The sequence below is a fragment of the Drosophila subpulchrella genome, unplaced genomic scaffold (assembly GCF_014743375.2).
Source record: "Drosophila subpulchrella strain 33 F10 #4 breed RU33 unplaced genomic scaffold, RU_Dsub_v1.1 Primary Assembly Seq354, whole genome shotgun sequence".
Classification (NCBI taxonomy): domain Eukaryota; kingdom Metazoa; phylum Arthropoda; class Insecta; order Diptera; family Drosophilidae; genus Drosophila; species Drosophila subpulchrella.
This window is the reverse complement of record NW_023665577.1, coordinates 8897051-8924399: the sequence shown is the minus strand read 5'-3', so window position 1 is coordinate 8924399 and position 27349 is coordinate 8897051. Positions and strand designations below refer to the sequence as shown.

The following is a 27349-nucleotide window of genomic DNA, read 5'->3' as shown; positions in this document are numbered from 1 at the left end:
GTGGAACTACTATATAATAACGGCTATCGGCGTATATTTTAAAGTATTTTTATATGGCTGTATATTATAAAACGGTCGCACCCCACGCACCGTGTCTTGTATTTGTTTACAAGTAGGCGCAAACTAGAGCAAATTGGCCGACATGGCTCAGGCTAAGCGCTACCGAAGGTCCTCAAAGTCCTCCGATGACGGAGACCAGGACAACGAGGAGTACGTGCCGTACGTGCCCGTGAAGGAGCGTAAGAAGCAGCACATGATGAAGCTGGGTCGAATCGTCCAATTGGCCGCGGAGACGTCGCAGCCAAAGTCCTCGAGCGAGAACGAGAACGAGGATGACTCCCAGGGGGCGCACGATGCAGAGACCTGGGGTCGCAAGTACAACATTAGTCTGCTGGACCAGCACACGGAGCTAAAGAAGATTGCGGAGGCCAAAAAGCTTAGCGCCGTGGAAAAACAGTTGCGCGAGGAAGAGAAGATCATGGAGAGCATCGCCCAGCAGAAGGCGCTTATGGGAGTGGCCGAGTTGGCCAAGGGCATTCAGTACCAGGAGCCCATCAAGACCTCCTGGCGTCCGCCTCGCTATATTCGGGTCACGTCGGAGGATGAGCGCCAAGCCGTGCGACAGCAGTTGAGAATCCTTGTGGAGGGCGAAAACCCAAGCCCACCTATCCGCAGTTTTCGGGAAATGAAGTTTCCCAAAGGAATTCTAAACGGCCTGGCTGCTAAGGGTATAAAGACCCCGACTCCGATCCAGGTCCAAGGTCTGCCTACTGTGCTGGCGGGCCGCGACCTTATTGGTATTGCCTTTACCGGCTCTGGAAAGACTCTTGTCTTCGTGTTGCCCGTCATTATGTTTTCCCTGGAACAAGAGTACAGCCTGCCCTTCGAAAAGAATGAGGGCCCCTATGGGCTAATCATCTGCCCGTCCCGCGAGCTGGCCAAGCAAACGCATGAGATCATACAACACTACAGCAAACATCTTCAGGCGTGTGGCATGCCTGAAGTACGTTCCTGCCTTGCAATGGGCGGGCTACCGGTCACTGAGGCTCTGGACGTGATTTCGCGTGGAGTACACATTGTTGTAGCGACACCCGGACGTCTCATGGACATGCTGGACAAAAAGATCCTTACGCTGGACATGTGCCGCTACCTGTGCATGGACGAGGCTGACCGTATGATTGACATGGGTTTTGAGGAAGACGTTCGCACGATATTCTCCTTCTTTAAGGGACAGCGCCAGACGCTGCTGTTCTCGGCCACCATGCCAAAAAAGATCCAGAACTTTGCCCGCTCCGCCCTCGTGAAGCCAGTCACTATCAATGTTGGTCGCGCAGGTGCCGCGTCTATGAACGTCACTCAACAAGTTGAGTACGTAAAGCAAGAGGCCAAGGTAGTTTATTTGCTGGACTGCCTGCAAAAGACTGCACCGCCCGTTCTAATTTTTGCGGAGAAAAAACAGGACGTGGACTGCATACATGAGTACCTGCTACTGAAAGGTGTGGAGGCGGTGGCCATACACGGCGGAAAGGATCAAGAGGAACGGTCAAGGGCCGTAGATGCTTACCGCGTCGGCAAAAAAGATGTGCTGGTAGCTACCGACGTGGCCTCGAAGGGTCTGGACTTCCCCAACGTGCAGCACGTCATCAACTACGACATGCCGGACGATATCGAAAACTATGTACATCGTATTGGCCGCACAGGGCGCTCCAACACCAAGGGTTTAGCCACCACGATGATTAACAAGATCACCGAGCAGTCTGTACTGCTCGACTTGAAGCACCTGCTCATCGAAGGCAAGCAGGAGGTGCCTGACTTTTTGGACGAGCTGGCGCCGGAGGCCGAGCACCAGCATTTGGACCTGGGCGATTCCCATGGCTGCACCTATTGTGGCGGTCTGGGCCATCGCATCACAGAGTGCCCGAAGCTGGAGGCCGTTCAGAACAAGCAGGCTTCAAATATAGGACGTCGCGACTATTTGTCAAATACTGCTGCGGATTACTAAACCATTGCCGGCACCTAATTGTAAGAAAACTACGACGCGGGAATAAATAGATCAGTATACACTCGAACATACATTATTTAAACGTCGGGGAATTTTTCAGATTTGTTTTCACTTTGTTTTGAGTTAAGTTACTTATCGCACATAGCTTTGCTTATCAATCATCACAAAAAATTAAGAGAGAGAGATCGTGTCAAGCCGTAAAAGCAACTCGGGCTTGAGCAAAATGTTATAAATACAAAGACGAGCTTTGACTTTCGTTTAGTGTCTGGTGCACAGCTTTTTTCGTCAGATCGCAGCTTATTTGTCTATCGCTCCGGGATCGTCTTGAATCGCGCAGATCATATAGACATACAAGTAAGTGTTTGTCCTACAGAATTCGAGTTTTATCATTAATAAGTGAAGAAAAACTAATATTTCAAGAAATTTTAAGAAAATGTAAAAGTGAGGACTACAAACAAGTCAAATTCAGTATGAATGAGAGCTGATTACATAAAGCAGAATGCAATCATTAATAAACAACAATCTTCAATGTTATCATTTTGCTGACCTCATTTCGTTAAATTGAATGTTGATTTGTCTTATCAATTGTTGTAGAAAATATGACAGGACATGAGGGCAAAACCAATGATTCTAATGGAAAAAAATAATTTTAAGTGTTAAAGTTCAAATTTACAAGTGATGAAGGCCTCCATGCCGACAGACTTTCAGCTGATTATGAGTTGTGATTATTGGGCTAGCTGATATCTACTTGGCAAAATATATTTTTAGACAATTAATATTCAAAACATGTTCAAAGTATGCGTACGGCCTGCAGAAAATATGTAAACTCAAACAAAATGAGTCCCAAAATATCAAAACATGTTCATATGTACATATATGCACGTACATTGTACGTCGTAGATTTTTATGTACTCGAGTCTGAATTTGAGCAAATTTTACACATTGTTTTATTTGCAAATTTAGCATGTAGACATTTCTAAGTCCGCGAAAGTGTAAATTATGTTTTCTAAAAACCCTATCAAAGGTACATATCGAACACTTTTGCTCGGCACCAAAAATGACCTTCATATTGTCTCATAGACTGTAGTTAAAGCAGCGTTTATTCTTTTATTTTGGTCTCGACCCACTTGTAAGGAAGGGCTAAATGGGCTGGCCGCTTGACATAAGCAATTTTATACCAACCCAGCTGAGCCATGCCGCAAAACTAAGTATGTACGTACATATGTATTTGAATGACACAATGCGAAAGCATGCGTGCTGGTTTTTCATCAATCTTATAGTCTGATCAAACACATGTATGTACATTTTTGTATGTCCCAATGTTTTGATTCGAAATGCGGAATTTTAATTCATTTTCAATAATAAATGTAAGTTTATAAATCCCTTGGCTAGGCTAGGCAAACCCGATTGAATTAGTGTTAATAACAGTATCTTCATCTTTTTAAATATTTGTTTATAGGGGTTGAAGAAAATCAAATACCCGCTCTTGCGGGCTATTACACATATATACGTACATACACATATATCAAAGCATGAACATCTCTCAGCCATATCATATATACAAAATCTTGATTCCTTAGCTCTTTGCTAATTTAAACGTTCTCTTAATTCCAGTATACACACTCTCAGAGCTGGAATCAGCTAAGACAATTGTCTCTGTTTGAGCTGGAAACAAACGCGGCGATAAAATATATATACGTATACGCTATAAGCAACTTGTTTACTTATCGCAACAATAAACAAAGCTCCCGGGGATCTCACAACTCTCGGAGGCGGAACTTGAAATGGCAGCTCCAGGCGCCGCCAGCATGGCAGTCGTCTCTAGGTAATGCAAGCGAACAGTTCGGTATCCAGAAAGCTGCGGTTGAGATAAATATACAAAGATTCCCCAGATTTAACAAGTGTAATCATAATACAACGAACTTTCCAAAATATTTCATTTGAACTTGAGTAAGTGCGTAAAAAGTGCTATAGAATGAGTCATAACATTTTCAGGTTCGCCTGCAACGAATGCGACCACTTTGGTGTGTCTATTATTTTATGACCTTTAATGGGCATGAATCACATTTAAACAGACTTTTGTTCGCTTAGGGGGAAATTTGAGTTTTTAAACTTATAGAGAGCAAATATCAGTTTCTAAAGGATTTGCTTGCTAAACCTGTAAGACTATTAGGCTTGTCCATTTCCTTTTAAATTGTAGAATAAAATAGTTATGGAAAAACAATATAAAGCTATAGGCATGTACATCTGTTTGTATAAAAGTTAATCTTGTTACTTTTGCTTGCAGTGTTTTTTTTTTGTATTTTAGGACGCCTAAAATTTTTTTTTTTTAAAGGAGGCTGATGCCCATGAGGGGAGAAGAATACCCCGATTGGGCCACAAACATCTTAATTTTGAATATTCCTATGGGAAATGTAGTGCATAAACGTGGTAGGCATAAGAAATAAGATTTGGGAAGATTGATGTCAATAGCTCTTACACTGCCCGAAAAGTCTTAAATTTTTGCAAGTTATATCTGATCGTTTCTATGGGAGCTATAAAATATAGACGTCCGATTGGGGGCTGTTTAGGACGACTGTGAAAGATCGCTGGCGTTTAAACTGAGCTCGCAAACGGTATTGAAACAGACAGAAGGAAGGACACGGCTCGATTGACTAGGCTTGTGATCTTTTCAAAAATATAATAGTATAATAGTACCCAATATTTTAATAAATAGGGCCGTCCGAAAAATCCATATATAAACAAATATTCTTTGCTCTTAATATCTGCCTTTTTCAGCCTACTTCTGTTGGCAGCCCTCTCGTCCAGTCTCTGCTCGGCCGGAACGCTCAACGCCCGTCCTGCCTTCCCCGTGCAAACAGGACAGATACAGCCTAGCGCCCAGAACAGCAAGCAGCCCGGCAGACGCGTCATGAACCCGGCATTCGCCAACGCCGGCCGCACTCCTGGCCTTGAGATCTGGCGCATCGAGGTGAGTCATATTTCGGAGTCGAATTTCACTCTGCCCTAGTTCGAAGCAGAGTATAAATAGCTGGCGCGTGCTAACAACGCTTGGGAAGAGTTCACAGCCCGCTCATGCAGTGGCGCCCAGAAGGCTGGGAAAAAAAAAGGAAAGCAGATGTTCCCTTCTATTCACTGAATTCACTCAGTGTGGCTGCCATGTGTTCTTTAATGTATTACTTCTTTCCGTTCTATACGCAAAGTGTATACATGGAAGAAATGTTTGTTTCTCTTTTGTTAATTAACTCGAAAATGTGTTATGTTCGAATTGGCATGCTTTTGTTTATAACAAATATATCACGGGATTCGCAATTAAAATTGTAAGCAAAATGTTTGGAAATCAACTTTTAAATATGCTCTACCTTTATTTGTTTGACTTTCCAGAATTTTGAGCCGGTTGCCTATCCAAAAAATAACTTTGGCAAATTCTACACTGGAGATTCGTTTATAGTTCTAAACGTAAGTATATTAAGCTCGTCCACCTAAAATAAAAATTTCCCCAAGGCCCTTACCATACCTTAATTATTTTAAATTATTTATTTGTTTTAAAAGGTTAAAAAAAGTTGCTCTACACTTTTTATACCAGTTAATCTTGAAGTAAAAAAGTATATTATATTTGGGGAAAGTGGGTAACGGGTAAAAGGAAGCCCTTCCGACCCTATATTCTTGTTCTGGACCTCTAGCCAAGTCGGGTCGTGAGAACTCTGTTATCTCAGAAACTATAAGAGTTTAGATTTCGTATTTAGATTCCTGAGCTTCTGATTAAACGCAAGTTTGTTATTCAAATGCGCTGCGCATGAATCTCAGGAATCTGCATGCCTAGTCCCAGTATTGTAGCTTTAATAGTTTCCGAGATCTCAGCGTTCATACGGACAGACGGACATTAAAAATTGTATAGCCAAGTAACAGTCAATTCTTTGCAAATTCTATTCAAGTAAAAGTCAATACTTCGCAAATTTGATCGAGATAGCACACCTCATGCAGAAAATCAGCTGTTTTCACTAATACGCCACCAAGCCACTAGGGGCGCTATAGGCTAGTTGGAATTATTGGCTAGGTGGCGCTAGCGACAAGCAAGCATATCTCCATCCCTCTGGTACTCTTTTTAGCTGAGTATTGAGTATTTGATAATCGATGGCATCTACTAAACCGTTCTCTCTTTTTTGTATGCATATGGTAAGGAGCGCCCCTATCGGACGTCTATATGCTATAGCTCCCATTGGAATATTTAGAAAAAAATTTCAAAACTAAGCTAATTGGGTTTTTTTATCTACTTTGAGCATCCGCTTCATTTTTTTTAGTAATTTCGGTAAAGTCTTCAGGGGTATTAAAACTTTGGCTTGGCGAAGTGAGCTTCCGTTCTTGTCCTCCACGAGTAACGGCTATAAATATTTTTAAAAACTTCTAGTCTAGTATATCTAAAAACGTGTAAAATTTAACTCTGTTTCTCTTAACCGTTGTTAATATAAACTAATTTAAACTTTGACTACATTGTTCAAGATTCTTACCTAACAAATTAAGAATATAAATTTTAAAATTGGTTATCCTTATTTAGACAATTGAAAACAAGAAAGACAAAAAACTGTCATGGGATGTGCACTTTTGGCTGGGATCAGAAACATCTACCGACGAGGCCGGAGCTGCAGCTATTCTCACCGTCCAGTTGGATGACTTGCTGAACGGCGGTCCAGTCCAACATCGCGAAGTGCAGGACCACGAGTCACAGCTGTTTCTCGGGTACTTCAAGAACGGTAAGACTTGCCATATTGCCATTCACATCCTATAAAACAGGACATTGTTGCAGGCATTCGCTACGAGCAGGGCGGCGTCGGAACTGGCTTCAAACACGTGCAGACCAATAGCCAGGGAGAAAAGCGCCTCTTTCAGGTCAAGGGCAAGCGCAACGTGCGCGTCCGACAGGTGAACCTATCCGTGTCGTCGATGAACAAGGGCGATTGCTTTATTTTGGATGCCGGCAGCGATATATATGTCTACGTGGGTTCCCTTGCCAAGCGCGTGGAGAAGCTGAAGGCTATCAGCGCTGCGAACCAAATCCGGGACCAGGATCACAATGGTCGAGCCCGTGTGCAGATCATCGACGACTTCAGCACTGATTCCGACAAGCAACAGTTCTTCGACGTGCTAGGATCGGGCTCTGCTGATCAGGTGCCCGAGGAGTCAACCGCAGAAGAGGACGGTGCGTTCGAAAGGACAGACGCTGCAGCGGTATCCCTCTACAAGATTAGCGATGCCAGTGGCAAACTAAAAGTGGAAACAATTGGTCAAAAACCACTCACTCAGGCTATGCTGGACACTCATGAATGCTTTATCCTGGACACTGGCTCTGGAATCTTCGTGTGGGTCGGAAAGGGTGCCACGCAGACGGAGAAGACGAACGCTATGAGCAAGGCGCAGGATTTCCTAAGCAGCAAGAAGTATCCGGCCTGGACCCAAATCCACCGCATTGTAGAGGGCGCCGAGTCCGCTCCATTTAAGCAATACTTTGCCACTTGGCGTGATGTCGGAATGGCTCATACTCGTCTCATTCGGTCGGCCTTAGATATCGGTTCTGATGAATCGCTTGATTTGGACGAAATCGACGCTGTAATGACTCAACTAAAAAAGAGCGGTGGTCGTGCCATCGGCTTTATGCCTGATCACGGACAAAACAGCATTGAAACCATTACCCAGTACGTTGCTAAGTCTGGTTCCGATGAGGTTCAGGCCAACACCATCTCCTTTGATGAAAACCTTTCGCTTCTTGGATTTGGTTCATACGTTCTCACATACAACTACGAGGCTAACAACGGAGACAAAGGACTTGTCACTTATGTGTGGCAGGGAGTTAACGCTCCCGCTGCCGCTAGGAAGCGTGCCTTCGAGGAGGGTCTCGCTCGGGCTGAGTCCAAGAAAGGTCTTCTTGTGCTGGCAAACCAGGACCACGAGCCGCGCCACTTCTACAAGATCTTTAAGGGAAAGTTGCTGACATCTTACACTGCTCTGCCGGTAACGGCACAACTGTTCCGCATACGCGGCACCGTCGAAACCGATATCCATGCTAGCGAGGTACCTGCCGACAGTTCATCGTTGGCATCGGGTGACGCGTTCGCCCTTCTTTCCGGAAAAAGCCACAAGATCTACGTATGGTACGGCTTGGGCGCATCTGCATTCGAGAAGAAAGCAGCCCTAGATCGCTTCTCGACCTACTGGGACGACGTCGAGATTGAACAGGTGGAGGAGGGTGCGGAGCCAGAGGAGTTCTGGGATGAGTTAAACGGCGAGGGCCAGTACGATCGCAGCCTGGGAGATCTCGGAGCACCACTGCTGGAGTCTCGCCTGTTTCACTGCCGTGTGAGCTCTGGTGGACTTCTGAGGGTTGAGGAAGTGGCAAGGTACGAGCAGGAGGATTTGGACTCTGATGACGTCATGCTGCTGGACGCTGGCGACGAAATTTACCTGTGGGTTGGGTCTGGCGCGTCTGTCGATGAAAATGAAAGGATTCTAGACATGGCTAAGGTTATTTACAATATATCTTACAATATAAAATCGCTAAAAAAATCGTTCTTAATCCACAGCATTATATTCGATTGGAGCCCACTGCTCGCTCCATCAACACGGTGAGCATCATCCGCGTCCCTCAAGGCAAGGAACCGAATGGTTTTAAGCGCATGTTCCCGGCCTGGGACGACCTTTACTGGAAGGTAGGTCATACAAAGATGGACCACTCAACAAATATAAAAGTTATTTAAAATTGATCATAGTTTAAGTGAGGGTTTTTCGAGTGCCGACTAAAATTTTTCTAATGACTGAAGTCATGGCTAAGAAAATTTGGCTTTCTCGAGCGTCAATGAGAGACTGGGACTCAGACTCTCTGTAAAGTAATTTTTGGCTCGATAAAATGACAGCTGATTTCACAAAACTTACTAAAACGAAATTTTCTAATTCCGAGCATAAACATAATCAAAGCAAGCCCCGTGATTTCGCTTAACAGCTCAAATTGTCTTTAACATCACTCTTAGAAGTGTTACAGAAATCTCTTGCAACCAAATATCCCCAGTTGGTTAGACGAGTTAGAACTGAAACTCGAGAAACCGTCCCATAATTACGTAATCAAACCTACTAAAAACTATCGCCAGTAAGTGTTTACTAAAACATTTAACTTTCATATGTACAATTTAGAGGTATTTTAACAATATTTTTATGACAATTTGCAGAACCTGCTTACCTATGAAGATGTAAAGCGCCATGTTATGGATGCCAACAACGAAGTTTAGCGCCACAGGTTAAAGTCTCGCCAAAGTGAACCAAAAATTTTTTTGTTTTTGCCTTTTTAAATCGTATGTCTTTTGTAATTTTATGATAAATTAAACATCTTTAAAATGAAGCTACAATTACTTTCTTTATTTATTTTATTATAATACTGAACTATTTATAATTGAATTACAGTTTATCGCAACGGTTGTCAGCTTTAAACGCAGTCTAACAGTTTAACATTGTACGACAGCGGTTGTCTCCCATACTCAAATAACTATCACTGTAGACGGCAGTCCACGTAGTGACGAAGCGATGAAATGAATATCTGAAGGGATGGTCCGATCATTACGAGTGATACACCAATCAAAAGGTATCGCCATGACAAAATTGGCCGTATATCAAGACTTTAAAATAGTAATTGGTTTGGGAGAAAAAGCTGTGAAAGTGTAACAGTAAAATTAAGAAAATTTGATCTGTTTGGCCATATCTCGCCCAGTTTACTAGGCTAGAGGTATTCCTATTAAAAATACGCGTCGAATGACACCTCATTTGTTGAAATCCGATGCTCAAAAGTTATATGCAAAACAAGACTTTGGGGGACTTTTCAAAATGATTTGTTTGTCAGCCTGTCCCAAAACGTTTGTTGTAGGATCCTGGAAATTTGAGGTGATGCTAAACAGCTTAATAAAATAAACTTTTGCCGAAGTGGCACATTTTTTCCGACAGGAGTTACTTCCGCGAATTTTTATACCCTTTACTCGTAGAGTAAAAGGGTATACTAGATTCGTCGGAAAGTATGTAACAGGCAGAAGGAAGCGTTTCCGACAACATAAAGTATATATATTCTTGATCAGGATCACTAGCCGAGTCGATCTAGCCATGACCGTCTGTCCGTATGAACGCTGAGATCTCGGAAACTATAAGAGCTGCAATACTGGGATTAGACATGCAGATTTCTGAGATTCCTGCGCAGCGCAAGTTTGTTTCAGCAGAGTGCCACGCCCACTCTAACGCCCACAATCGCCGTCTATCTGTAGGTGGCGCATTTAAATCTCGCTTTGCAGCTTGCATATCTCCATTTCCCGTTGGTCCCTTAAGCTGAGTACCCGGTATGTGATAGTCGAGGTACTCGACTATAGCGTTCTCCCTTGTTTTATTCTTTGTTTTACATTGTATGTTGCGGGGGCTAGAAAGAATTCCCATATCTACATGGTGATGGCTTAGACCATTTCATTTTAAGATGGGAGGACTTATCTGGAAAAGTTTATTCAAGATACTTAGCGGAGGAGCCAGTTAAACATTCTAGCTTCCTTTTTGGTTTGTCTATCGTCAAATATTATCAAATGGTAAACAGGGTTTTTTGGAACTAGGTGTTTTACATCGGACCAAAATTTCAATAGTTCAGTTGGATGTTGGATTAGGTATTACTGTGTAACACGCACTGACATGTCAAGTCCACACAGTAAGTTCAATCCAGTCTAGGTAGGAAGAAACTCGGGTGTACACTGATGGATAACTACTGCGGCAAAACACACCGTAAGAGGTAACGCCTATTAGGTGATAGTGTATTCTGTGCCGTCGACGGCGTCCCGGCAGATTCAGTTGCAGCGGCCCCCCCGAATCTCCCTGACAGGTGTCTCTGTTAAGGATATAGTCCTGGGCACAGATTTGGCTTTCCAGAACTCCGTCGGGTGTCTCCGCCAGTGATGGTAGCTCGTTATTGCACTCAGCGTTTGGTACTATGGTCAGGTTAAGATTGGTCAGTTGGTTCGTCATGGCCTTGGCGAAGCTCGTGGCCCCATATCCCATTGCAAAGGCAATCGACGTAGGTAGCTCTGGAAAGACCCACAAACGTATTGGTCTGACATATTCCGTTAGTCTATGAGAAACGCGTTAAAATTTAAGCGGCCAATAAGACTATTTTGAGGGGCACTCACTCTAGATCCCTTTCAAGCTTCAGCAGTGCTATGTCATCGTAGTACATCTCCTTATTGTAATTGGGGTGCGTGAATATATTCTTTATCCGAACCAGTTGGGCCTCCATTGAACGCTCCTCGACGACTAGGTTAAGGTCTCCAACGCGCACCCACTTGGGGGCCGTCCTAATAAAAAAGCGCAGTCACAGGATTTGGGGTCAGGGGCTTAACTAGAATGCTCACCTATATATATAAGTACAATGGGCGGCGGTAAGCACGAAGTTCTCGCTTATCAGGCTGCCGCCACATTTGTACTCGACTCGACCTGTGTCGGCCTCGAAGCCTACGGCTGCCTGCGAAAACAGATTCGACGGGTTTGGGTTAGGCCGTCAACAGTGGCACGTACCATTATCCGTACCATATGGGGGTATTCACCGGGCCTGGCTAGTACTCGACCATCGAACTCTGCGTCATTGGCATCAGCGGCCACCGCAGTGTCGTTGGGAAAGATGCGCTCTACGTACTCGGAGTATTCTTGGGGACAAACTCAGGCAATGACTCACAGAGGCACAGGTCGAATAACTTACTCTGCTCACAGATGCGGCGTCGCTTGTTTACATTATTTTTAAAGCCCCCTGGGGGCGGTGGAAAGGGCTGGCCTGGCCTTGGAGGCGGGGTGCGCTGCCTGGGCTTTGGCAGGGGCAAGATCGCCACATGGTCAAACTGAAAGTCGGCTATGCGAAACCACATCTTTTCCCTTGGCTGGCCTGACCCAGCATCCGGGAAGATTATGTCGCGGTCATCAGGAATGGGAATCGCTGCTCTTGCGAGAGGGGAAGCTCGGCCTGGCGGCGGTGGAAGGGGTGGTGGGCCCTGGCAGTGAGTGGAGGTCAAGCAGCAGAGAGCCAAAATTGATATCAAGCACTGACACACAGTACGATCCATCTCGAAGGCTCTTCGAACGCGCCGAGTGTCGGGAGCAGACTAAAGCTTTTCTCGTTCGGTAAACCCCAAGTAGCAAGCTTTATCAGCTGAGGTTTACAAATCTCAAAAATTAACGATTTATTTTCGGGGAGCATTAAATGTTAGTCCCTAGGCTGGCTGGGTTAATAGTTCTGGCCGTCAGCGGTTTGTGCACATAGGTGGTTCCTCCGAACCTTTCGTATTGCGCTATGATCTGCCGCTGAATTTTCTCCAAGTCCTGGTCATTTTTGTAGGACAGAATGGATACGGTAGGATCGTTGCCTGGCAAAGGAGCCTGAGCTGCTACTCCTATTGCCAGCAGAACGAACAACATTAACACCTGAAAGCACAGTACGGAAATTAAAAACTTTTCTTCCTTTAAGTAAAACAAACTTACGCTGATTGTGTTCATTCTATCGCAAACGTCAAAAGAATGAATATCGCGCCTGAAGCACACGGGTTTTTTATACATAACACACAATCATCTACTCGTACACCCAAAGAAAAGGTAAACACGTTTGTATTTCAATGTTTTGTGTTTCTTTTATTATGGTTATCTAATGTCCAATCTTTAAAACTAAACATTAAATATTAAAAAATATTTGAATAACATTCAACAAGAATTAAACATGAGCATATATTGACCGAGTTAAAGTCAAACATCGGTGATTTTTTATTGGCTAATCTAAAAAATCTTTTATTGAACTGAGGTGTTGATATTTATAAATAACTAATAATAAAGTTATAAATAACAAAGCACAAGTAAAACTGAGGACTAACAGCAATTTTTGGATACCCTTCTTATAAAAAAAAGCTCGTCGCAGTGTAAAAATATTTAATTTATAGTGTTAATAAGTATTAACTATAAACGTGTTTTTTACGCTGCAGTCGACATTGTGATAATTTCCTATACGGAACTTAAATCACTTATTTATTAACAAGTTTAAAAGAGCTTACTTGTCGTTCAAGTTATTTAAAAATCCACTTTTGATTATATTAAATTTACAAAGGAAATGTGATAAGTTTAATGCATGGAGCGATCACTGTACATTAAGTTATATAGTAAACCTGTTTTCTTTTTATTTGTCTAAGACGGTAAGCCACTGCTGACGCTTAGCCAAAAATAGCTCTTTTTCGAGAAATTGCTGTAGGACAGCTTTTACCTCGTACCTATCCGTATTTTATGAATACGAATGGTTTTTAAGCCGTTGCTAAGGGTATTACAATTGTTTGCAGGATTGCCCAACGCAATGAAGGAGACTGAAAATAAGAATTTTTTATATATGTTAATAGTAATTTCACTTCTTTGCAGGCACTCCTTTGCAGTAGCTGTCGATGCTTTGAATTTATAAATTGTTAATGATGTAAGTATTTCTAATTAAAGAAATCCTAAGTTTAAATTAATCACATACATTCACTAGTCGGCATAAGCATTTTGTCGAAACAAAAGTAAACAAGAGAAAACGCCATAGTCGAGTGCCTCGACTATCAGATACCCGTTACTCATCTGAAGGGACCAAGTGGAGATGGAGATATGCAAGCACCAAAAATATTTTGAACAAAATTGGAGGTACATATGTTTTTTTTAATTATTTTAAGACGTGGGAAAGAATATAAAACAAATAAAATACGAAATAACAAAACGAAACCCAAAAACTAAGGACCATAGAATCAGCAAATATATAATTATATAAAATAAAACATAGAAACAAAATAAAAAAATCAAAAAACCATAAGAAAACATTTAATAACGTCTGTCAGTCTCGTCAATACCTATCGATTGACCCAAAAAAAATATATACATTCGATTGGGTATTTGTAAAATTTATGTGGTGTATTAACTAATACCGTGCAAGCATTTTCTATCGCGGAAGCCATTAATTAGTAACTTCTAGAAGTTACTACACCGAATGCTTCCTAGCATTAAAAGCCTTTTTATTATTAGCAAAATGTACAATAATGTAATACAAATCTAACAGTACACTTAAAAAAATGTCTACATCAGTTCTGAGCTTACCCTTCAAAATGTACGTCACTATACCCTGCGAGGTACTGATGGAAATATGATGGCGCCACATTCATAAGACGCAATAAAGTAAAACACAATGTACCAAAAACTGTTGCTAAAGATCCAACTAATACGTGTATATATTTATCTGACTTGGTTTTCCACAAATCTTTCCTCTGACAATGCTGATACACAAATAAATTAAATAGGTTTCTTAATTTTTTCTCCACCTTTTTAGTCAAAAATATCTCACGAACCAATTCTGCGAATTCTTATAAATTCTATATATATTCTTGATCAGGATCACTAGGCGAGCCGATCTAGCCAAACTATAAAACCTAGAAAGTTGGGACTAAGGATGTAGATTTTAGATCTTCAGTATACCTTTTTAATCTACGAGAGACTCCCTCCTCTCGAAAAGTTATCCCGCTCCCAAAAGTTTACCTAAGTCCACCCCTGGATGATAATAAATGCAGATCGTTTCATTCAAGTTCGGACAAGAGTGTTTGGATTTCTATGCATACAAATTACTTTCTTTCTATTGGCCAAGCTTTGTCATTCGAACCGAAGCTTTACCTATTAATATTTCATTAAATGCAGCGTTCAACGTTGACAATGGCGTATGAAGATTATTTAAATATGCTGGTCGCCGAGTTAGATAATATGCGGACCATTCGAATCAATGCATCTTCGCATATGGACTGTGATTTGGCAACTGCCTAATCTGGTATGTTACATATTCAATGTTGCCAAGAAAATAATAATAAATTCAACCATTTATGGTAGCGCCTAAAAATATTTTCTTTCTTTGAGAAAAACGAAATCAAGTTGGTCAGATATAAAAACATAGATATTGGGCAGACAGCGTATCAGTCAACCTTTGCAGCTCAGGCAGTTCAAAGTCAAAATGCAGCAGCTTGTCGTTCTAATGGTAAGAAATTGGATATAAGCAAAAAACTCGCACGCAGTTGTAACGCATGATATTATCCTTACAGTGCCTGGTGGCCCTCACAGCAGCAGTGCCTCAGGGATACAAGTACCAGCCCCAGGTGCCTGTCCTTCCCATCGGCAACCTTCGTCCGCAGACACCCGTGTCGGCAAGTGGAATATATGCAGGTGCCCCCGTATCAACTCAGATCAATGTCCATGGCCAGCAAGCACCCATTCAAGCTGTGCAGACCATCGCTCCTGCTTCTGTTCCTGCTCCATTACCAATCGGCCTGCCACAGCAGCCTGCCATTAGTTCACTGCCCCAGCAAAACCTGATCAGTACTGTGGGGCAGCAGCAGCCTCAGCAGATCGCCTACCAGCAGCAGCCGCAGCCCCAGCAGATCGTCTACCAGCAGCAGCCGCAGCAAATCCTTAACTCCCAGTACGTCCAACGACCTGCGATCGTGACGAAGGACATCTATATCCACTCCGCTCCCGAGGACACTGAGGAGCTTCGGCAAGACGAGCCACAGCTGGAGAATGTCCCCATCCGCAAGAACTACCGCATTGTTTTCATCAAGGCGCCGACCCAAAACCTAAAGTACACAGCCGCCGCACTAAAGCGGGCCCAGTCCAGCAACGAGGAGAAGACCGTCATCTATGTGCTCTCCAAGAAGCCTGATCTTACAGAGATCCAGCAGCAGTTGCAGGTCACTCAGTCCGAAGCCAAGGTGCACAAGCCTGAGGTCTATTTCATCAAGTACAAGACCCAGGAAGAGGCCCAGCGCGCCCAGCAGGAGATCCAGGCCCAGTACGATGCGCTGGGCGGTGCCACTCATATCTCGGACGAGGGCGTGGCCCCCATCACCAGCGTTTCGAGTGGTTCCCTCAACCTGCAGAGCTTTGGGCCCCAGCAGTCCCAGGTGCCCACTGTTATCCAGCCCCAAGCGCAAACAATTGTTCAGTTGCCGGCTTTAAGCCAGGGCATCCAGCTGCAGAGCTCCTTTGTGCAACAGTCTACCGCATCGTTTGCACCCTCGGCTCCTTCCAGGAAGTATGTGCCAGCTAAGGCTTTCAAATGAGTCTTACCTACTCCACATACTATCGCTTTCATTTTTGCTTTTATTCACCATACTGTAGCTCATTTTAATTTATTTCAAATGCGAAAGTCAAGTAAAATAAAGAAACATATTTAGTGAAACTCAAAAGTCTTCAGAGTGGTCGTACGTAAAATAAAATATTTCGAAAATTCAAATGTTATATGTAATGCTGTGATCACAAAAAATGTAATGGGGAGAAATTCATATTGATTTGGCTTAATTTATTTTTTTTCATTTGAATTTATTTTGATTTTTATTTACTTTGCATTGCACTTGTTATGTAAAAGTATATAATTTCTTACTTTTATTTTGTTAAGATTATAGAAAAGATTACACAGACCTGCTAATCAGTTAGCAGCTGCCCCAATATTCAAGTTTTTATGTTGCTTAATCTTTGTTATGTAAGACAAACCATATGATAATTTATGCGACCGGTTTCTCCGCTGCTCCTGGTTGTTATCGATCATTGGACTAATGAGTGTGGTAATATGGGCCAAAGTAGTTTTAAAATATTTGTTATCAAAACGCGTTTTCCTCTTGCTCCAATCTCATTTATTTGAAAATGGCTAACGTTTTAGTCGATCATTGGACTAATGAGTGTGGTGTAATGTGGCCAAAGTTGTTTTAAAATATTTGTTATCAAAACGCGTTTTCCTCTTGCTCCAATCTCATTTATTTGAAAATGGCTAACGTTTTATATTATTATCATCGGAGTGTGCCAATAATCCACTTTTCTTAACAAAACACAAGTATATACAAAAGTTGACTTCTTAAAAGTACGACAGTTCATCTGCCTAAGTACGCAGATTGGCGGGCAAGTAGTTGTTCCCCAAAGCCCCTGAAATCTTTCCGGTAGAAACTGCACTGGTGCCCTGGTGGTCCAGAACGCCAATCACTGACGTAACAGGTGCGACACCCTCGTCGGATACCTGAGAGGTGCCTCCAAGCTGGTCATATTGAGCTGAAAGAAGATCGAATCATCGTTAGTGATGCGGCTGATTTTGATGAATAACCCTAAACAATGGAATCGAACAATATGTTCGACAAATCCGGCTCCGTCAGCTAAGCTATGTCATATTGGGGTTTCGAAAGATAGCTCTATGGAGCCCACAAATATTCGAGCAATAAAAGACACGCATAATGGTGAGTTGTTCGATTTGATTGATGTGGGTGCTGCTTACCTTGAATTGTGCGTTGCGCATGCGCAGCTTCCTCCTGGGTCTTGTACTTTATGAAGAACACCTCTGGCTTGCTGGGTTGCTTGGGTGCGATTTCCTCGATGGCCGCCTGCAGGTCAAGCGGGTCGGGCTTCTTGGTCAGCACGTAGATGATGGTCTTCTCCTCCACAGGAGCTTGCTTGATGCGCAGTGCCGTCTTGGTGGCGCTTGGCGTCGGTGTCTTGATGAACACGATGCGGTAATGTTTGCGCGCCGGTGCCGGCGGAAGGTTGGGCTGAGGATAGCGGTCCTCCGGCTCTTCTGCGGGTGGCACATGTACATAAATATCCTTGGAGACGAGATGCTGCTGCTGCTGCTGCTGCGGCTGATATGACTGGGGCAACGCATTGTATGCTAAATTTCCGACAAGCTGCGTTGGCTGCTGTTGGTAAGCAGAATCCTGGTTTTGATGGGGGAACGTGGAGTAAGGTGCGGTGACCTCTCCTCCGGATAGGACCTGCTGCACCTTTGGAGCCTGCAGCGCCTGCTGCAGAAGCGAATGCTCCGCAAGGTTAGCAAACTGTGGATGTGGTTGACCTACTTGCCCCTGCGACTGCACCTTTTGCTGGGCCTGGTAGTTGTATCCTTGGGGAATCGCCGTTGCAAGGCCTAGGAGACATGACACCTATAAAAAGACTTCATTACTCTATTCAGATTGGGCAGACGTCCGAGAGCTTACAATGAAGAAATGCATTTCCCTTGGCAATCAAAATTCAACTAAATGCTAATCAATGGACGCCCAGACTTATATGCCGCTGAGTCGAAGATGTCGCTTACGAAAAAGTTGAGATGATGAGACAAAAAGTTTAAATGAAACTGAAACCACAAATGCGACTCAAACCGCATGAAAATGTGAAAGAAGACCGACCAGTAAGCGATGGATTTTTATAAAGTAGCTTACGTTTTTAAGTTACCGAAAACCCTAAAGCTTTCGAGCTGTAACCGCTCTGCAAAGCACTGCGTCACATCACAAACTTGGAGTTTAACTGAAGTCCACGTTAGTAGAGTCGTCTAGCCGGAAGTCATATGGAATACATAGATACATATGAACAAATGTTAAGAGACCTCACGGTAAAATTTTGTTGACCCATCCATTTCGCTGGCCTTTGTCGTGTTCATGATGGTCGATATATTTATTTGTTGATGACCAGTCAAATTTGACGAGTATGTGCGGAGCAAAATTTTAAATCGCAACGTGCATTAATCACACGATAGTCTCATTAGGAATGGCGTCAGCATGTGGATTTATAGTTATGGCTTTATGAATTTTATAAATAACTTTAATTTCCGATGACCCAATTATTAAATCTGTTGACTCATTCGCAGAGAAAGCAGATTTAATTTGACTAAACATGGTTGCATAATTATAATTAAAGTTAGAAAAAATTGTACATTTTGATATAGGTTTAAGACTCCTCTTTTTTAAGGCAATTTTCTGCCGCAGACAAGTCTTGATGCTTTTATCAATACCCATTGTTGTCTTGCTATGTGAATGATGCTGATGTTTTGATATATGACTGAAGACTTATCAAAACATAAAAGTTTTGCGTGCGTTTCATCCCCGATCTGTTACGAGTGCGCAAATGCTGCGATATCGCAATTGTAGCCTATAGATTATGCAATCTAGCCGTTCGTGTGTGAACTGTCGGGGCGTAACAAAGGGCAAATTGTGGATCAGAAACTCCTGCCGGTTTCTCTAACTGTATAATTTCCTACGGAGTTACGCAAGTTGGCTTAATCTTTGGATAGAGCACAAAATGTTATTTGTTTACAACTGTTCCCCGTTGATATTTCGAATTCCATTAATTTCTCTTCCATGCCTTTTTGTGTGTTGGAAATTAACATGCTTAAAACTTATGGCGCCAACTTTGGACCACGGAGATATACACTCAAAGATTCAATTAAATAATTAAGACTATAGAAAGCCTTAGACAGGTAACTAATACATTGGCTCAGATTGCTTGATAATGGAAGGCCAATGGTCTTATTTGATAAAAACAAAAATTAGCGCTAATCGAGTGCCTCGACTGTCATATTCTCGTTACTCAGCGAACTCATCGAATATAATGTACAATCAGAATAAAACTTTTTTTATCCATTAGCGACTGGCAATTTTTATAAGTAAAATATTTTCTAAGATTTTTGGATAGCCTTTTCTAGAAAACATTAAAACTTTTTCTTAAATGTTTAATAAAAAAATTTAAAATTAAGAAATATTTTCTTGAAATACGATAAAAAAGTTTTTATTTAAATTTTTGTTTCTTTTATACCCGTTACTCGTAGGACATGGCTACTTCAACTATGCTAGTGATTCTGATCAAGAATATCAGTGTGGACGACTGCTATATAATGCTATATATAGCCGCAGAATAAACAAGAAAAAACGCAATCGACTATCAAATACTCGTTACTCAGCTAAAGAGAGTGGGAGAGTGATGGAGATATGATTGCTTATAGCTAGATCTACCTAACGCCACCTAGCCCATAACACCAACTAGTCCATAGCGCCCCTAGCGGCTTGGTTAAACATTGAAAAAAGTGAGTTATTCAAATCATGCGTAGCTCAGAACATCGAAAAAGTTTGTGTTAAAAATTAAAGTTACCAAGTTACCAGAACATCAAAACTCAGCGACTACGAAAATTAACGACAGCATCGGCTACAACAAGCATCGACAACGGCGGCATCGCTTATAACATTGAAGATTCAGCAGCGACGAAAACAGCAGCAACAAATTATATATATAGCTTAAACAAGGAAGAACGCTATTGTAGTGTACCTCGACTATCAGATACCCGTTACTCAGCTAAAGGGACCAAAGGGAAATGGAGATATGCAAGCAGCAAAGCGAGATTGAAATGCGCCACCTACCGGCGGTAGACAGATTTAAGCGTTATCGGCGTTAGAGCGGGCGTATCAATCGATAGCTATTGACGAGACCAATACAATTCAGTTAACAATTTGTATCTAGCATGAAAATTGTGGGCGCCACAGGTTTGGGCGGCTTGTGGGCGTTAGAGTGGGCATATTCGCGTAACAAAGTTGCGCTGCGTTTTAGGCTAAGAAATCTAAATCTGAGATCCCAATTCTCTATCTTTTATAGTTTCCGAGATATCCACGTTCATACCTACGATTTTTTGGAGTTTGTGGGCGTTAAAGTGGGCGTGGCAAACTTTTTTTTTGATCAATCGATAGGTATTGATAAAAGCAATACATTTCAGTTAAAATTTTTATTCCAACATCAAAACTTTATCAGCCACAGTTTTCGTCGGTTTGTGGGCGTCAGAGTGGGCGTTGCACCCTGCTCAGAAATCTGCACGCCAAATCTCAATAGCCTAGCTCTTATAGTTTCCGAGATTTCAGCGTTCATCCGGACGGACGGACAGACGGATGGAGGGACATGGCTAGATCGACTCGGCTAGTGATTCTGATCAAGAATATATACACTTTATGGGGTCGGAAAAGCTTCCTTCTGCCTGTTACATACTTTCCGACGAATCTAGTATACCCTTTTACTCTACGAGTAACGGGTATAAAAAGAATATTTTAGTAATGCTCAAAGAAGGATGATGGTTGTTCCTGGTAGAGATCACAAAAAAGAAAACAAAAATATTTTTTAAGAAAACGTTTTTTAACAAATTTTCACAACACTGCCTAAACTCCTTACGTTGGTCAGTACTGAAATTTAAATTGTAGGCGCAAAGCTATTACCGGCCTAACAATGCAAAGATGTAAACAATAAAATTAAATCTAATTTAACATGGAATTTGTCCAAAAATTTAAATGAGATTTTGTTCTTATTATCAATACCCATCTATATGCCAAAAACCGGTCCAGTCATTGAAAAAATATTACCAAATACCATTTGCAGCAAATTAGCTGTTTTCACTAGTATGCCACCAATACGCTAGGGCGCTGTAGGCTAAGTGGCGCTATAGGCTAGGTGACTCTATAGCCTAGGCGGCGCTATAGGCTAGGTTTGATAGTGAAAAAATCAGATTTGCTTGAAGCCTATCTCCATCCCTCTCGCATTTCTTTTAGCTGAGTAACGGATATCTAATAGTCGAGGCTATCGACTGTAGAGTTTTCTCTTAATTATACCCGTTACTCGTAGAGTAAAAGGGTATACTAGATTCGTCGGAAAGTATGTAACAGGCAAAAGGAAGCGTTTCGGACCCCATAAAGTATATATATTCTTGATCTGTCCGTCTGTCTGTCCGTAGCCTTATACACAGCGCAAGTTTGTTACGCGAATATGCCACGCCCACTCTAACACCCACAAACTGCCCACAATTTGCATGCAACATTAAAAATATTAACTGAAATGTATTAGTCTCGTTAATACCTATCGATTGATCCAAAAAAAGTTTGCCACGCCCACTCTAACGCCCACAAACCGCCTAAGCCTGAGGCGCCCACAATTTTCATGCTAGAAAATGTTTAACTGAAATGTATTAGTCTCGACAATACCTGTCGGCTGACCCAAAAAAAAAGTTTGCCACGTCCACTCTAACGCCCATAACACTTAAATCTCTCTACCGCCAACATAACCATATATTGAGATCGGGGGTAGGTGGCGTATTTCAATCTCGCTTTGCTGCTTGCTTATCTAAATTTCCTTTTGGTCCTTTTAGCTGAGCAACGGGTATCTGGTAGTCGAGGTACTCGACAGACAGACAGGCAGACAGACAGACAGACAGACAGACAGGCAGACAGGCAGACAGGCAGACATCGTCAATATGATTCTTTTTAATCGCCAGTAGTATAAACAATTTAAACAATTTACCTTTCATTGAGTATAAACGGATGGCCTTTTTGTATCGTCTTGGATATTATTTTACAACTGTAATTTTTACCGAGTATATGTAGGGAGTACCCAGTGCAGCCAAAAAAACGTTTTCAAAACAATTACTCCAAATCATTTCATCATTTTCCTCACAATGTCTACGGGGAAAGGGAAGACATAGGATCTGGTATCTTCGTTGCAGATGGAGTTCAGGGTTTGTAGGTATCGCAGTTGCAAGGCAATGGGGTTGGTCTCCATAATGTCTGCGGCCTCCTTCAGCGCCTTTACTGCATCTCTCTCTCCCTGGGCGGCGGCCACCTTGGCCTTCGCCTCCCTCATCGCCTCCTGCTCCACAGCCAAGGCGCGCTTCAGTTGATCCGGCATGAAGATCTCTTTGCTGGCGAATAAAAGCATTAGGGTGGGTCGGCTTAAGTTCCTAAAAACCATATGGGGGACGTAATACTTAAATAATTGTAAACTATGTTGACAAACAGCCTTATGGCCTAAAATGAAACATATTATATTAGCCAACCCAATCTCGGAAAAAATCGTTTTGCTGCTCGCATATCTCCAACTTCCTTGTGCTCCCTTTAGTTAAGTAACGGGTATCTGATAGTCGAGGGACTCAAGTGTTGCTTTCTTACTTGTTATGCTTACAATTATATTATATCTGTGCTAGCTACTGTGATATTTGTCCAAAAAATAACTGTATTTTTCAAACGTGTTTGGGGGTTTGTATATCCTTTAAAGATTACGTTCCCTGCATACGACTATCGATTTTTTAGGACCCATGAAAATCGATACGCACACACACATAATGAGAATGATTATTGAATCTTTCAGGAAAGAAAAGGAAATACTTACATCTCCACACGCTCCACGCGTACTCCCCATGGCTCTGTGGAGTTGTACAATATACCTTCGATCTGATTGGACAGGTACTCCTTGGACGAAAGCAAATCCATTAGCTTGTGGGTGCCGGCCACGTTCCGCAGCGTGGTCATGGCCAGCTTCTCTGTAGCCTCCTCCGGGTCGTATACTTGCAGCATCGCATCAAAAGGGCTCTTGATGCTATAGTACACCACTCCGTCAATGCTTATAGTCACCATGTCGCGTGTAAGGATTTCCTGTCTATCCAGATCAAATGATCTGGTGCGTATGTCTACAACAAATATGTCATCTAAGCAGGGAACGACAAAGATGACGCCTGGCCCCCTTGGAGGTTTGGGCCGAAGACGACCCAGGCGCAGGATCACAGCTCGCTCATACTCCGACATTACCCTGAGACAGCAGAAAATTGAAAACGGCAACCCAAGCACTATCAGAATCATCGAAAGCACAAACAAGGTTTTCTCCGCACACGACGGGGGAACACTTTCACCTATTTCAATGTCGAGCAGGATCTGTAGTCTTTGGGAGTTCGTATAGGGGAAGCTGAAGCTTACTTGTTTTTACATTACGCTGCGGCAATATGGATTCATCGTGAAATACGTTTACAGAGGAGCTCTGAGCCAACAGCGCCGGATCAGGTGTCGTCGGTTTTGTATTCATTACAGTAGATTTTTCAGGTTATTTAAGATGACGGTGTTGTCGACTACGACGGCTTGTAAATGATTTCTGACACTTTCAACATGTTAGACAAATAACACAAAAATGGTTACTGGCACATTGGGAAAATAGTCAGATAAAAACAGCTTTTCTTATCGGCTTGCTTCGTCGAAAGACTTGAAACTTGGAAATGATTGACGCCGTTCAGCAGAACAACTTGATACCTGATCACCGATGGAATTCTTACGATAGTTCTGCTGAACGCACATGATTACTAATCATGATTCAAAAATTCTAGCTTCTTGATCAGTAAAAAAGGAGCGTCAAATGTTTTATTTTTTTAACTTCGTTATGTTTCATGAGCGTTCAGCAGAACAAACTTGATCACAGCTTACTGATGGATCAGTTATAATGTTGTTCTGCTAAACGCAGCCAATTAAAGTCCTGTTTATACCCGTTACTCGTAGAGTAAAAGGGTATACTAGATTCGTCGGAAAGTATGTAACAGGCAGAAGGAAGCGTTTCCGGCCCCATAAAGAATACATATTCTCGATCAAGATCACTAGCCGAGTCGATCTAGCCATGTCCGTCTGTCCGTCTGTTCGTCTGTCCGTCTGTCTGTCTGTCCGTCCGGATGAACGCTGAGATCTCGGAAACTATGAGAGCTAGGCTTCTTACGCAGCGCAAGTTTGTTTCAGTAGAGTGCCACGCCCACTCTAACGCCCACAAACCGCCCACAAACTTCAAAAAATCGTAAGTATGAACGCGGATATCTCGGAAACTATATATAGAGAATTGGGATTTCAGATTTAGATTCCGTAGCCTTGTACGCAGCGCAAGTTTGTTATTCGAATATGCCACGCCCACTCTAACGCCCACAAACCGCCTAAGCCTGTGGCGCCCACAATTTTCATGCTAGATAAAAAATTTTAACTGAAATGTATTGGTCTCGTCAATACCTATCGATTGATCCAAAAAATGTTGCCACGCCCACCCTAACGCCCATAACGCTTAAGTCTGTCTACCGCCGGTAGGTGGCGCATTTCAATCTCGCTTTGCTGCTTGCATATCTCCATTTCCCTTTGGTCCCTTTAGCTGAGTAACGGGTATCTGATAGTCGAGGTACTCGACTATAGCGTTCTTCCTTGTTTTTGGATTAAAAACCCTATGTTACCTTTTAAGCTATGAGCCACTGTATATATACACTTAGCCTTGCCGAAGCTTGCTTATTTTCTTGTTTTTATTACTTTTAGCTAACTTTTCCTTAAACAAGAAAATGTACCTTAATTTCATTCAGATTTGGTTATATGAGTGTACGGCGATTGAATTTGTAGTATTGTAGCACAGTTGGAGAAGTATTTATTGGATGTTAAAATGCAGAAAATGGTCTGTTCCAATGACTACAGTCATTAACATTAATCCGTGTTTCTATAAAATTCTCGTATTATAAATTAAACTTATGAGATTTAACAAAAATTTAATAGTCAGTATACCTATTTACGCAGATCGCTATAACCCAATTGCATTGATGGCAGAATAAATATTAAAAATACTAAAAATCAATTGAGTACACAGTTTAAAATTAAATTCAACAGCGATATTATTTTATTAATAACAATAACATTTTCACAGAGGACTGTAAAGTTTCTTTTGGGGGAATAACGCTCAACGGTTAGAAATTGGGTGGCAGGTATGCACTGCCCGTGTGCGATCCGGCAGAAGCGGAGGAGATCTGGCCGGCTCCTGTGCCGCCCACAGCGGATCCGGCATCTACGTGGCCGTCGCTGCCTCCCAGGGCTCCAATAACAGAGGTGACGGGGGCCACTCCCTCATCGGTCAGCTGGCTGCTACCACCCAGGGCGTCGTACTGGGCCTGGATCTGCTGCTGTGCGTGGGCGGCTTCCTCGTTGGTCTTGTACTTGATGAAGAAGACCTCCGGCTTGCTAGTGGAGCTAGCCTGTTCCACAACCTCGGCATTCAGGTCGCTCTCGCCCTTCTTGCTCAGCACGTAAATGACGGTCTTCTCCTCGTTGGCGGCGGGACTGATCTTAATGGTCTTCTTGTTGTTGCGCTGGGGCGACTTTATAAACACCACGTTGTAGTTACGCTTGGGGACGCCGACGGTAATGTGACGCTCCTTGTAGTCCTCGGCCTCCTCCGGGGCGGAGTGGATGAAGAAGCGCTTGGACACGATGGCTTGCTGCTGCTGAACCTGTTGTACCTGCTGTTGCTGGTGATGGTGAGCCTGCACGGCCTGCTGCTGGTAGATGGGTTGCGCCTGGACCGGCCCCACCTGAGCAGCTCCCTGGAAGAAGGAGCCGCCCCCACTGGTTGTGCTGATGCCACCGAAGGCGGACGGGCCAGGATTGTAGTTGTAGCCCTGAGGGGCGGCCAACGCTACGGCGAACATACACAGGACCTATTAAGCAACAGGAGAAGATTAGTCCAGTAATTAGCCTACTTCCCCCCTTGAATCGCCTTACAATGAATCCACGCATTTCTGGGCTTTGTTGAGCTGTTTGAGTGGGAATGGGAGGATTGAGGTTTGACTTCCTTAGCGGCTCGTAGTGAACTGTATGACTTCTGAGGTTTTCGTGGGGCTTTTATACGTAACAGGTATTGCCAACTCCGACGCTGGCACTCGAAAGTTAATGGATGAAGTTCAACAAATATCCGAGGCAGAGCCACGGACAGAGTTACGGTCCGCATTAAAGGTGCCAAAAAGAGCGCGCAGCCCTCCATTTGTTGCATGTTCATTGTATTTGTTTTAGTTTGCTTCGTCTTCTGCGCTTCTTCGCCATTCACCTTCGAGCCCCTTCGCATCCCTCATTTAATGGCGAGACTTGCTGTAGTTGCTGAATACATGGCCAATTAGCGTGGTTCCCCCAGCAAAGTCTTTGTTGCGGCGCTTAATTGTTAGCCCCGATACTCCGATCATTACGTTAGGAGTCTGCGTTTAGATTTTGGCCAGTGACCACCGCTGCATAGTGCGCCGATTAAATGGTATTAAGGGCGTAATTGCGTAAGCACTTAATTAGTACTAGTTCAGCGAAAAGCTAGATGTCGTAGCCCTCCCCTGCTATTTCTCATTGATATTCTTAGCTTCGTTGGCCTGGACAGAGCAATTTGTATCGCTGCCTCTCATGCTCAAAGAAGTTCACAGCCTCCACTTTGAGCCACCGCTGATGTGCGTTGTCAAGCTTAATTAATGACCCGCCAAGCGTAATATTTGACCGGGTCTTCCAAATCGATCGTTGCTTCACCGGTTGCAACAAAATTCATTAATCATGTCTAGCGGTTAGCCTTTACTTTCTTGGGGATAAGTACCCCTTTGATTATGTTTTTAAAGCGGTTTGTTCAATGTGATGTCCCCTTTTGAAGACTCGCCGTTGGTGCAATGGGTAGTTTACATGAATGAATTAACTCGAGTCTCCCCAGTCCAACCCTCAGTTTTTGAGATACCCTAATGAACATGCCATGTTCAGTCTTCATTTAAGCATTTCTGCTGAAGTCAAAATTGATTTCGGAGCTGATATTGCAAGAGCTTTTGCTTTGGCCGCCTAACACAGCAAGCGAAAATCAAAGATTTTTAATTCAGCCTAACAAGCAGCAAAGCGAGATTGAAAT

General features: G+C 42.9%; 8 protein-coding genes across 11 annotated transcripts; 3 read left to right on the top strand and 5 right to left on the bottom strand.

Annotated features, from left to right (window-relative positions):
• The first annotated feature begins 76 nt into the window (after positions 1–76).
• On the top strand, positions 77–2069 carry LOC119559849 (ATP-dependent RNA helicase abstrakt). The gene has a single exon (XM_037872954.1). It carries the CDS (start codon positions 143–145, stop codon positions 2000–2002), a length of 1860 nt encoding a protein of 619 aa, XP_037728882.1. The 5' UTR covers positions 77–142; the 3' UTR covers positions 2003–2069.
• Positions 2070–2206: 137 nt separating this feature from the next.
• LOC119559848 (gelsolin) lies at positions 2207–9393 on the top strand. Of its 2 annotated transcripts, XM_037872952.1 has the most exons (8): positions 2207–2356; positions 3617–3827; positions 4781–4973; positions 5387–5461; positions 6558–6753; positions 6807–8518; positions 8578–8703; positions 9217–9393. In XM_037872952.1, the coding sequence occupies exons 2-8, from the start codon at positions 3787–3789 to the stop codon at positions 9274–9276; spliced, it is 2403 nt and encodes an 800-aa protein (XP_037728880.1). In that variant the 5' UTR covers positions 2207–2356; positions 3617–3786; the 3' UTR covers positions 9277–9393. The 2 variants fall into 2 exon arrangements, with proteins under 2 accessions (XP_037728880.1, XP_037728881.1); XM_037872953.1 differs by lacking the exon at positions 2207–2356 and having other exon boundaries at positions 3821–3952.
• Positions 9394–10413: 1020 nt separating this feature from the next.
• On the bottom strand, positions 10414–12176 carry LOC119560117 (serine protease snake). Of its 2 annotated transcripts, none has more exons than XM_037873464.1 (5): positions 11760–12170; positions 11591–11706; positions 11416–11525; positions 11194–11358; positions 10414–11135 (listed from the first exon to the last, which is right to left on the bottom strand). In XM_037873464.1, the coding sequence occupies exons 1-5, from the start codon at positions 12115–12117 to the stop codon at positions 10706–10708; spliced, it is 1179 nt and encodes a 392-aa protein (XP_037729392.1). In that variant the 5' UTR covers positions 12118–12170; the 3' UTR covers positions 10414–10705. The 2 variants fall into 2 exon arrangements, with proteins under 2 accessions (XP_037729392.1, XP_037729395.1); XM_037873467.1 differs by having other exon boundaries at positions 10875–11091; positions 11760–12176.
• Positions 12177–12206: 30 nt separating this feature from the next.
• LOC119560118 lies at positions 12207–12565 on the bottom strand. Its single transcript, XM_037873468.1, has 2 exons — positions 12533–12565; positions 12207–12475 (listed from the first exon to the last, which is right to left on the bottom strand). The coding sequence occupies exons 1-2, from the start codon at positions 12545–12547 to the stop codon at positions 12251–12253; spliced, it is 240 nt and encodes a 79-aa protein (XP_037729396.1). The 5' UTR covers positions 12548–12565; the 3' UTR covers positions 12207–12250.
• A 2205-nt stretch (positions 12566–14770) lies between these two features.
• On the top strand, positions 14771–16274 carry LOC119560404 (nuclear transcription factor Y subunit beta). The gene is made up of 3 exons (XM_037873837.1): positions 14771–14870; positions 14930–15074; positions 15139–16274. The coding sequence occupies exons 2-3, from the start codon at positions 15051–15053 to the stop codon at positions 16153–16155; spliced, it is 1041 nt and encodes a 346-aa protein (XP_037729765.1). The 5' UTR covers positions 14771–14870; positions 14930–15050; the 3' UTR covers positions 16156–16274.
• A 554-nt stretch (positions 16275–16828) lies between these two features.
• LOC119560165 (mediator of RNA polymerase II transcription subunit 15) lies at positions 16829–18320 on the bottom strand. Its single transcript, XM_037873524.1, has 3 exons — positions 18070–18320; positions 17355–18015; positions 16829–17134 (listed from the first exon to the last, which is right to left on the bottom strand). Exons 1-3 carry the CDS (start codon positions 18082–18084, stop codon positions 16968–16970), a joined length of 843 nt encoding a protein of 280 aa, XP_037729452.1. The 5' UTR covers positions 18085–18320; the 3' UTR covers positions 16829–16967.
• Positions 18321–22119: 3799 nt separating this feature from the next.
• LOC119560164 (stomatin-4) lies at positions 22120–23837 on the bottom strand. 2 transcript variants are annotated; one of them, XM_037873522.1, is made up of 3 exons: positions 23620–23833; positions 23039–23555; positions 22120–22571 (listed from the first exon to the last, which is right to left on the bottom strand). In XM_037873522.1, the coding sequence occupies exons 1-3, from the start codon at positions 23723–23725 to the stop codon at positions 22307–22309; spliced, it is 888 nt and encodes a 295-aa protein (XP_037729450.1). In that variant the 5' UTR covers positions 23726–23833; the 3' UTR covers positions 22120–22306. The 2 variants fall into 2 exon arrangements, with proteins under 2 accessions (XP_037729450.1, XP_037729451.1); XM_037873523.1 differs by lacking the exon at positions 22120–22571 and adding an exon at positions 22836–22944 and having other exon boundaries at positions 23620–23837.
• A 1467-nt stretch (positions 23838–25304) lies between these two features.
• LOC119560471 lies at positions 25305–26346 on the bottom strand. Its single transcript, XM_037873931.1, has 2 exons — positions 26206–26346; positions 25305–26141 (listed from the first exon to the last, which is right to left on the bottom strand). Exons 1-2 carry the CDS (start codon positions 26218–26220, stop codon positions 25395–25397), a joined length of 762 nt encoding a protein of 253 aa, XP_037729859.1. The 5' UTR covers positions 26221–26346; the 3' UTR covers positions 25305–25394.
• Positions 26347–27349: the final 1003 nt, after the last annotated feature.